Here is a 10600-nt window from a genome sequence, read left to right on the forward strand (position 1 = left end):
GTTGCCTAATGGGAACTAATTTTTGCTGTAGGCATATTATAGTGGTTGCATTCTTAAGGCAGTGTTATATTGTAAGCCTGTAAAAGGCAGCTGGCTTGAGCTTGCCCCTCTGTGTTTGAAGGGAATCAATTATTGTGACTGCACATCAGAATCACTGGTGGGAGGTGGGAGCAGAGGGGTAATTAAATGCCAGTGGTACACCCCCCCCCACCGCCAATAAATCACAATATTTGTTACTGGGGTTTATTACAACCTTTCCAGATGAGCCCAATATACTGTCAAGACTGGAATCACCAAGCTGAATCACACAGTTGAGTTAATATTCTTTGATCTTGGATATTAGCTGTGAACTAGGGAAGACTGTTGAATGCATTTAGCTCTGGAGTCAGTGCGGGTTTCAATTCTGATTCTGACTCTCAGTAGCTCTGTGACCTTGAACAAGTTAACTTAACTTGTTTGCCTATATCTGTAAAACAGTGCCTACCTCAAAGGGCAAGGTAAGAACCATAATTCCCTTAAGACTTTATCTTATTGTTTGGGTTTTTAGCACTATCTATAAAACACCAAGCAGGGGCGCCTGTGTGGCTCAGTCGGTTAAGCGTCAGACTTCGGCTCAGGTAATGATCTCGCGGTCTGTGAGTTTGAGCCCCGAGTCGGGCTCTGTGCTGGCAGCTTGGAGCCTGGAGCCTGCTTCAGATTCTGTGTCTCCTCCTCTCCCTCTGTCCTTTCCATGCTCATACTCTGTCTCTGTCTCTCAATAATAAATAAATGTTAAAAAATTTTTTTTTAATAAATAAATAAAAAAAATAAAACACCAAGCATACAGAGGAAAACTGAGAACCTAAGCCAATTACCTAGCAGTTATCTTTCCACATCTCTGAATATTGGTTCAGATCTAGATTTAGGACTCACATATGTCCACATATTGGAGCAAATGTTCTGATCCTACATGTTCCATAGCTAGCACAGCCACTCCAAGCTGGTCAGCATGTAAGAGTGATAAAAAGCCCAAGCAGGGCAAAACTGAGGAGAGATACCAGGTAAGACCCCCAACACTTAGAATAGGTAAAGGTATAGCCAAGAAGAAACTATGTCAAAAAGGGAGTCAGTGACCAAGTACCACATCTGAACAGGTATATAAAATGAAATCCAAATTGTGATCTACCCTGAGGACATTCAGTTGCCAAAGAGGAAAACTGGAGAAAATTGGAAGCACCAGATAATACTGCACATTCTGGAATTTGCTACGTCAGGGTCTTATTGAAGGACTAATTTCATCAGTGTCCTAATGCAATTCTTAATGAAGCCACATTTTGGGCCCAGTATCTGACAACACGAACATGTGACCCAATTTTAAAGGTATATTCAGAGAATTTAGCTTCTGAAGCTAACTCTAGATTAACAACAACAACAACAACAACAAAAATTGTTTTTAAGGCAATTCTGACTCTCTTCTATTTTTACCTTTAAATAAATCAAAAGATTCTATTATGTGACATACACAGTGACTTCAGTGTATTAAATGTAAAAACCAGGCTCATCAGTATACCATGTTTAGGGAATGAAAGATTTAATGTTGTTAAGATACTCATTCTCGTGAAGTTGGTCTACAGATTCAATGAAATCCAAATCCAAGCAGGAACTTTTTGGTAGAAATTGACCAGCTCATTCTAAAATTAACATAGGAATGCAAAATATCTAAAATACCTAAAATACAAAGTTAAGAGGACTTGCCCTGAACCTAAAGCCTGTTGATCTCGTAACAGGAAATTTGCCATAATATAGCCTCATCTTTGTACACAAGCCTATCACTTAAAAAAAGTCAATGTCGGGGCGCCTGGGTGGCTTGGTCGGTTAAGCGTCCGACTTCGACTCAGGTCATGATCTCACGGTCCGTGAGTTCGAGCCCCGCGTCGGGCTCTGTGCTGACAGCTCAGAGCCTGGAGCCTGTTTCAGATTCTGTGTCTCCCTCTCTCTCTGCCCCTCCCCTGTTCATGCTCTGTCTCTCTCTGTCTCAAAAATAAATAAACGTTAAAAAAAAATTAAAAAAAAAGTCAATGTACTAATTGCTTATAGCACATGCACAAAATACACCAAAATAATAAAACTATATTTCTACTAAAACACTGTAGACACAGTATTCCTCAAAGTGTGATCTGGGGACCCATTTGGCATCAGAATTACCCTTGATGAGTTTCTTTAAAATGCTGATGTACAGGGGCGCCTGGGTGGCGCAGTCGGTTAAGCGTCCGACTTCAGCCAGGTCACGATCTCGCGGTCCGTGAGTTCGAGCCCCGCGTCGGGCTCTGGGCTGATGGCTCAGAGCCTGGAGCCTGTTTCCGATTCTGTGTCTCCCTCTCTCTCTGCCCCTCCCCTGTTCATGCTCTGTCTCTCTCTGTCCCAAAAATAAATAAACGTTGAAAAAAAAAATTTTTTTTAAATGCTGATGTACAGATTTTCCCCAGACCCAAAGAATGAGTCTCTTAGAGATGGGCTCTAGGAATTTCTATTTTTATCAAGCTTTCCCGAGCTGATTCCAATATACTCCAAAATTTGAAAAATCCCTAGAACGGATTTTTTTCCTAAACAAGCAGCCTTTTCCTATATTCACCTGAAGAGATGCTACCTTAAACACAATTTTGATATTAACAAAGAAGCAAGACTTACCTTCTCGGGTGGATGGCTAGTTATGAGGGCTGTAGCTCTTTCAGTAAATATGTTTGTCGAATACATATTTTTATATCCTGTTGCAACCTCTTCGCCATCTCGAAAATCAAGAGCACATCGTGTGACATTCAGACTGTCAATTAATGCACAGCGCTCATGGGAATAGTAATCTTCACTACCTAAGAGATATCCTACAACAAGAATGGGAGATGAAAGTAGTCAGCATAGCATAAAACTTGTTAAACAAACTAATGTTTCAGCCTTTAATTGCCTAGTGCAATTGATTACCCATGACAAGGCTAATCAAATGACAAGGTTAATCAGAGCACCACTTCTTAACATCTCTATATGTGTTAGCAGGAGGCATTAAAATGTTATAAAAAAAAAAATCAAAACCATTCTTCAGGCAAGTCTTCAGAACATAAGGCTCTGTCATGTAACTCTCAAATTCAGTAAAGGTGACAAAATCTTAATCTTTTAAAGCCATCTAACGGCAAAAATAGCATACGGTTAATGTGATTTCTTACAAATTTGTACTCTGAGGTGATCACATAAATGAACACAGGATTCAAATAATGTTGATATTGACCTTGGGAGACTGGCTTCAAGGTTATTTATAGAAGCAGCTCTAGGCAGAATCATCTTTAGTCAGATGCTGACACCCACTGGTGAATGATACAAACCTTTCCAAACAGAAGCTCTAGACATAATTTAACAGAGCCAAAAGATCAAATTAATGTGGTGCAAGAAAGTAGATTTTTCTACCTACGGCAATCTCAGTTTTGCCCCAAACTTGAATGGTACCAACTGCCTATCTCACAATTTGGATTTAAACATGAAAAGAAATGGGTTTTCTCAATGAATCGCTGTTTCTGAAAATGTTCTCTATTTTCCTAAAATATTAAAATCATGCATATGGTATGATTCCATTTACATGAAATGTCCAGAATAGGCAAATCTATAGACGCAAAAAGTGTGTCGGCAGTTGCCTAGGGCTGGTGGGGGAAAATGGGGAGTGACTGCTAATAGGGATGGGGTTTCTGTTTGGGGTGATGAAAATATTCTGCAATTGGATTGAATGACAGTGGCACCACCTGTGAATTTATTAAAAATCAATAAATTGCACACGTTTTAGTTGGGTGAATTATATGGTGTGTGAAATACACTTCAATACAACCATTAAAAAGAAATAAGCTCTGAGCCATCTCCTAACAAACAATGCTTATTAACCTTAAAATGAGGTTGATAAAATTGGTCTAGCCCTTTCCCCAGTCCTGAACATTCTCTATAATCACAATCAAAAGCCTTACACAGTTTACATTAAAAAATGAATTCATTTTTAATTAATTTCCTCCTTTTCCATGATTCAATAAATTCAAAGTCCTGAATACAATGAATACCTTCGGTGTTAAGAACACCTTTTAAATAGTAATCTTTTCTCCTGATGTATGTAAGAGAAAGGGAAATCCAATGCGTTTGTTAATTAATATATAGTAGAGAAAGAAATGTATCCACAGAAGAAATTTTAGCCCTTATATGGATGATTAGAGAGGTCAGGAAACTGGGGTTCTAGCTGAGATTTTTAATAACTCCTGGGTATTAGAGCTTGAGGAAATCACTTCAGGTTATTTCTGTGTAAACGTTAAATGTTTTCTATTACTTGGGAGAATATAAGCATAGCATATATTTGATTAAAAGATGTATGAACTATAAATATTAAAAAGATATTACAAATAGGATGTTTCCAGGAATAGAACTATTTATTTACATACTTGGCCAGACTGATACCCAACAACCATGTGACAATCACATACAGCTTTTATCACAACAGTGATTCACAGATTTGAACTTACATGCTGAGCCTAAAGAAGATGGCAACCTATGCTTTTTTGGGAAAAATCAGAAAATACTTTTCTTTATATTTATTTATTTTTGAGAGAGAAGAGAGAATGTGAGCAGGGAGGGGCAGAGAGAGAAGGAGACAGAGAATCCCAAGCAGGCTCCACGCTGTCAGCGCAGAACCCAATATGGGGCTCAAACCTACAAACTACGAAATCATGACCTGAGCCAAAATCAAGAGTCCGACACTTAACTGATGTAGCCACCCAGATGCCCCAGAAAATATATTTTGAACAACTAACCCTCTGACTTTTTTATTTAACAGTTTTATTGAGATATGATTCATATATCATCTAAGTCATGCATTTAAAGTTTACAATTCAATGGTTTTTAAGGTATTCAGAGTTGTGCAACCAGCCCCACAATTATCTCACTAGTTTTTTAACTTAACATCGAAGTCATAACACTGATAACAACTGTATAGTCATTAAACCCTCCTATCTACAAATCCATATGAATGTGGGCTATTTGTTCATCTGAATCCTCAGGCTTCTCAATTCTCATAAAAGGATATGATTTTCTTCTGTCCAATTGAATTTTTAAATACATGACTTGGCTTTTAGTAAAAAAAAAATTAAAAACCTGTAGTCCTTTCTCTTGCCAGAGTATAGGTATTAACCCATCTTTCAGCAAAGGCCTGAGTAAAAATTGTCAAAGGATATACAGGCTGTTTCTTCCTCTAGAATTTCCAAAATGACAGAGGTCTGACACCCAAGTCTGACTTTAACCGTTATTTCAGGATGCTGAGGATATATCCAGCTTCATCAAGGAAGAATGCCATGATTAATTAGCAATGTCTAGAGAACCTGTATGGGAGCAAGGTGCATATGGCCTCATGCCTGATATCCCTGCATCGCAACTTTAACCCCAGATTCAACACGGCACAACAGAGCTGTGTGCTTCGACTGCATTGTTTGGGCTCTGTATAATCATCGAAATGCACGGTTGGCACTCTTGCCCTATCTTGAATAAAAAGGAATGTTTCAAGACACACGTACAAGAAAACCACCACTATATTACTAAAATGCTGTTTTTGAAGATGTTGTCCACCTCACCTTTTCCCAAAGGAGAAATTTCTCAGGTCTAAGAGCCAGAAAATGCTTTACTCTTCCTGAACATCTGGCTTCCATTTATCTTATAAATAATGCGACTCTTACAACCATCTCCTTTTTTTTTTAGACATAAGAAATCTAAAGTTGCAGAGTTCAGTGTGAAGTTCACCTACAGCCAGGAAGGTTTTTTGTGAGTTGGTGACATGCTGCGATTCCATCTTTTTCTACTCACCCTCATTTTTATTTTATTTTATTTTTTTATTTTATTTTATTTTATTTTATTTTATTTTATTTTATTTTATTTTATTTTATTTTATTTTTAAACTTATTTTAGAAAGAGAGAGAGAGAGAACATGAGCAGGGGAGAGGGGCAGAAGGAGAGAAGGAGAATCCCAAGCAAGTTCACACTCAGCATGGAGCCTGACACGGGGCTCGATCCCAAGACAGTGAGATCATGACCTGAGCCGAAATCAAGAGTCAGACACTCAACTTACTGAGGCACCCAAGCATCCCTATTCTATTTATTTTTAAACTTTTTATGTTCAGTGTGTTCCTTTTTGGATGTGATAGATTGTAAATAAACGAAGAGACAAATGAGAGAAGTACGTAGCTAAACCGCCAGACAGCACGAGATGAAAAGAACTCGTCAGAAAGATACATAGCCACTGGTAAGATTAATAGGCTGTTAATTAAGACACAGCTTGTAACAGGTTAAAAGAGGGTGAGTTTTAAAACTAACTTTGGGTTTCACATTTTTATACAGCTATCCAGTCCATAAAATACTTCTGATTTCTTATTAACCTTCCTATTACCATTTGTTATTTATTTTTTTGATTGGTCTTCCCCAATCTAGTGATTTCAAAAACAGACCTCACAGAAGGGTAGAAGGATGCCAATGAAGTCTCCTCCACAGTCTCCACAAAAAAAATCTTTGGGACAGCCCATGGAGAGAAAAAGATAGTGTGAAACTTTGTAAAGGAAATATTCTTGTGTTGGGTTTTGCCCGGAATTGTTTTATTTTTAATTATTTTTAATGCTTATTTATTTTTGAGAGAGCGAAACAGAGCGTGAGTGGGAGATGGGCAGAAAGAGAGGGAGACATATAATCCGAAGCAGGCTCCAGGCTCTGAGCTGTCAGCACTGAGCCTGATGTGGGGCTCGAACTCACAAACCGTGAGATCATAAGCAGAGCCGAAGTCGGATGCTTAACTGAGGCACCCAAGCACCCCTGGAATTTTTTTAAAAAGCAAGTGTATCCCCTTTTGGTAATAAGGTTCTCTAGAGTACAGTGGTCTCAGATGTGGACGTAGCAAACTCTTTCAAGGCCCCAACATGGCATTTAATACTCTGGCAAAGGTAAGTGCCTCCCTGTGGACTGCTGCCCACCACAAGCTGAGCAGAGAGCCAGGTTTCTGGAGGTGGCATTAGAAAGTTGCCCCACGGCAATGCTGAATGATTCATTCTGTGTTCAAGTTTCCAGCTATGTGATTACACTTGGGTGTGTTTTATGAGATGGCTGCAGCTAGTCTAGGTTGTAAAAGAAACATGTGCATTTCCATTACCAAAGTAAGTATCAAATCCTCGGCGGGTTGGAAGACATTCTTTCCGGTACATTCCCAGGTGCCATTTTCCGACCATATGGGTAGTGTAGCCTGCTTCTTTTAGAAGCTGGGGCAGGAGTTTTTCATCCAGAGGGACGCAGCTGGGCTGACAGGGCCAGATTATTTGGTGTTGTAAACCTGTGTGGATCTTAAAGAGATAAACACGAAATTATAGATCGATGATGTTGAAACATTCTGAACAAGTAGATAAAGTGGATGCCTAACGTACTGCACATATCTGTAGACCTGAATGTTTAACTCAATTCCTGTACCAGCTCAAGGATATTTCTGCATGGTTCTTTACTCACTTATTCAAATAAGGTAGTGAACATATAAACAGGATTGGAAAAAACGAATAAAAGCACTATAACAAACATTAGATATTTCAATAAATATTTATCAAGGAATTATGTTAGAAGTCATTAACCTAACATTTCACTTCCCACCTCAAAAAAAGTAACCATAATATGAAGTGTGAACCTACCAAGGAAAAAGCGTTCTAATTTTTGGGCACATGAGAAATTGGTGTTTGGTTTAGAAGGAGCTTCTGTAATCTTTCGAGATTAGGTGATTGCTTTTTTAAGGGTTATTTGAAAATATAATGAAAATAATGACTTGCATGTCTTATTCTACTTTTATGGAAACGATAATTTCAAATGTCAGTGACCAACCTTTTCTTAAGAAAAAAAAAGAAAGTAGCCAGGGCACCTGGGTGGCTCAGTTGGTTAAGCATCCAACTTTGGCTCAGGTCATCTCATAGTTCATGAGTTTGAGCCCCACATCAGGCTCTGTGCTGACAGCTTGCAGTCTGGAGCCTGCTTCAGATTCTGTATCTTGCTCACTCTCTGCCCCTCCCCTGCTCACACTTTATCTCTCCCTGTCTGTCTCTCCCTTTCTCTCAAAAAATGAATAAACATTTAAAAAATGTAAAAAAGAAAGGGAAAAAAAAAGCAGCCATCTGACCTATAAGTTAAGAGCAGCTCACACTATTACGCCCAGGGTTCAAGGACCACACAATAATCAGCTGTTAAGAAATGATCACGTATTGAGTCTTGGTGTGATATTAAAACAGAATATCCACAATTACATGAAAAGGCTATTAAAATTACCCTTCCTTTTCCAACCACCTTTGTAAGGCTAGATCTTCTTCATAAACTTTTACCAAAACAATGACAGATTGTAATAAGCTATCTTCTATTAATAAAAGACACATACAAAAATATATAACAATATCACTCTTCTTGCAATTATCTTGTTTGGGATAATATAGGTACTTTACACAAGTTATTTATGTTAACATATAATGGAATTATTATTGCTGTTTTTCAGTGAACAAAAATATTTTTAAACTTCCATTTTAATTTCTGATATGGTGAATTTTGAAAGGTGTAAGCCACCTAACATAAGCTCTTTAGGTTCCATAATAATTTTTAAGCAGATGCAGAGGTCCTAAGACCAAAAAGGTTGAGAAGTGATGTATAATGTCCAATAGTGGTCACTGGTGACAGAGATGATTCTTTAGAGAGGGTGGCAAAAGAAACTTCAAAAGGAGACATTTGAGCAGTAATCTGAATCAAGGGCGAGAGTGACAGAGCCTTGGAAAAAGCTGAGGCAAGAATCATCTAGGCATAAGAGATAAAAAATGCAAAGACCCTGAGTCCTGAACTTGCTAGAAGAATCCAAAGGCCAGCATGGAAGCATTGTGGCCCGTCACAGTTCCTATGCTGATAAGTGCCACTGCGCCCCCTGCTGGGGCATGACTGGAGTCCCTGGGGGCTCTGCCCTGCCCGGCTCCTCCCTTCCACCAAAACTCACACCCCTTCTCCTGCTCCTAGCTTAGCCAGGGAGGTACTTTCCTTTATATGAAATGGGGCTGGGGTCTCCCATTCAACTCTGCACTGGACACAAGCTTTCCCTAGAAAAGGTGAGCCACTCCTGATTTCCCTAGCATAAATGGGTCTCTGGGGGCACAGAAGGTTGAGAGTGCCAGTTCTCAACCCAAGCCATAACTCTCTGGGCTCCATCAGCTGTCAGGTGGGTAGCAAGCAACTATTAATAAATGGCAAAAATGTGTTTGCAAATGATTTACTGGCTTTTATAATTTAAAGCAGAATGCATAAAGCTCAGGGAATTAAATCCCATCTCAGCTCTATCACCAAGGGCATATTAAGCATTCAACTGCGACAGTAATAACCGTAAGCTTTGTTATCAATAACATTTCTTTTAAAATTTTTTTTTAACTTTTATTTACTTTTGAGAGACAGAGAGAGAAAGAGCACAAATGGGTGAGGAGCAGAGAGAAGAAGACACAGAATCTGAAGCAGGCTCCAGGCTCTGAGCTGTCAGCACAGAGTCCGATGTGGGGCTCGAACTGATGAACCGTGAGATCATGACCTGAGCCGAAGTCAGATGCTTAACCGACTGAGCCACACAGGTGCCCCTGTTATCAATAACATTTCATGCCTTCTCCACTACATTTCAATTCGCTTTCTTGAGAGATGGGGTGGCATAATAGAGAATACGCACCTGAGCCTGGACCTGCCCCAGAAGCATGTTGTGGTCATGTGAATAACAGATAAAATGTACACTGAAACTTCACATCCGCAGTTTTATTGGCACTACTGAATACTGATTAATCACTGATTTTCTCAGATTCAAATACTGACTACACAGACCAGAAAGATTTTTATCTCATATTATTTTTATCTTATTTTAAATACATGGCAATAAACGGATACAAAGTAGAAGCCAAAAAAAAAATTCACACTCACAATCTTTTTTTTCTCATTTATTATAAGCTACTATTGAAAAAAGCTTTCTCGCAAGCTTTGACACTGTTTTGCATTTCATTTTTGGGTCTCTTTCCAGAACTGATGTTTTTTGAGTTGCACCTGCCATTGCTTCATTTCCTGCTATCTTTCCATACCCTTTTTTAAAAATATTTTTATCTGTTTTTGAGAGGGAGACAGAGCATGAGCAGGGGAGGGGAGCAAGAGACAGACACAGAATCCGAAGCAGGCTCCAGACTCTGAGCTGTCAGCACGAAGCCCGACATCGGGGTTCGAATCTATGGACTGCAAGATCATGACCTGAGCCGAAGTCGGACGCTTAACACTGAGCTACCAAGGCACTCCTCTTTCCATACCCTTTTAAAGTTTTTTTTAATGTTTTATTTATTTTTGAGAGAGAGACAGTGCGAGCCAGGGAGGGGCAGAGAGGGAGAGGGAGACACAGAATCCGAAGCAGGCTCCAGGCTCTGAGCTGTCAGCACAGAACCCAATGCGGGGCTCGAACTCACGGACCGTGAGATCGTGACCCGAGCCAAAGTCAGACGCTTAACCGACTAAGCCACCCAGGTGCCCCTCTTTCCATACACTTTTA

General features: G+C 39.4%; 1 protein-coding gene across 3 annotated transcripts in view; it reads right to left on the reverse strand.

Moving 5' to 3' along the window:
- Positions 1 to 10600, reverse strand: part of ARSB (arylsulfatase B) — a 169439-nt gene that overhangs the window by 146259 nt on the left and 12580 nt on the right. For all 3 annotated transcript variants that reach the window (XM_047088414.1, XM_047088421.1, XM_047088429.1), the window contains exons 2-3: positions 7181 to 7367; positions 2668 to 2858 (exon numbers count right to left, since the gene is read on the reverse strand). In XM_047088414.1, coding sequence (XP_046944370.1) covers positions 2668 to 2858; positions 7181 to 7367 — 378 coding nt within the window. The remainder of the gene's footprint in view (positions 1 to 2667; positions 2859 to 7180; positions 7368 to 10600) is intronic.

Source organism: Lynx rufus, unplaced genomic scaffold (genome assembly GCF_022079265.1).
Source record: "Lynx rufus isolate CCGP_SWC_20201006 ecotype Redwood Valley unplaced genomic scaffold, mLynRuf1.p SCAF_1, whole genome shotgun sequence".
Lineage (NCBI taxonomy): Eukaryota > Metazoa > Chordata > Mammalia > Carnivora > Felidae > Lynx > Lynx rufus.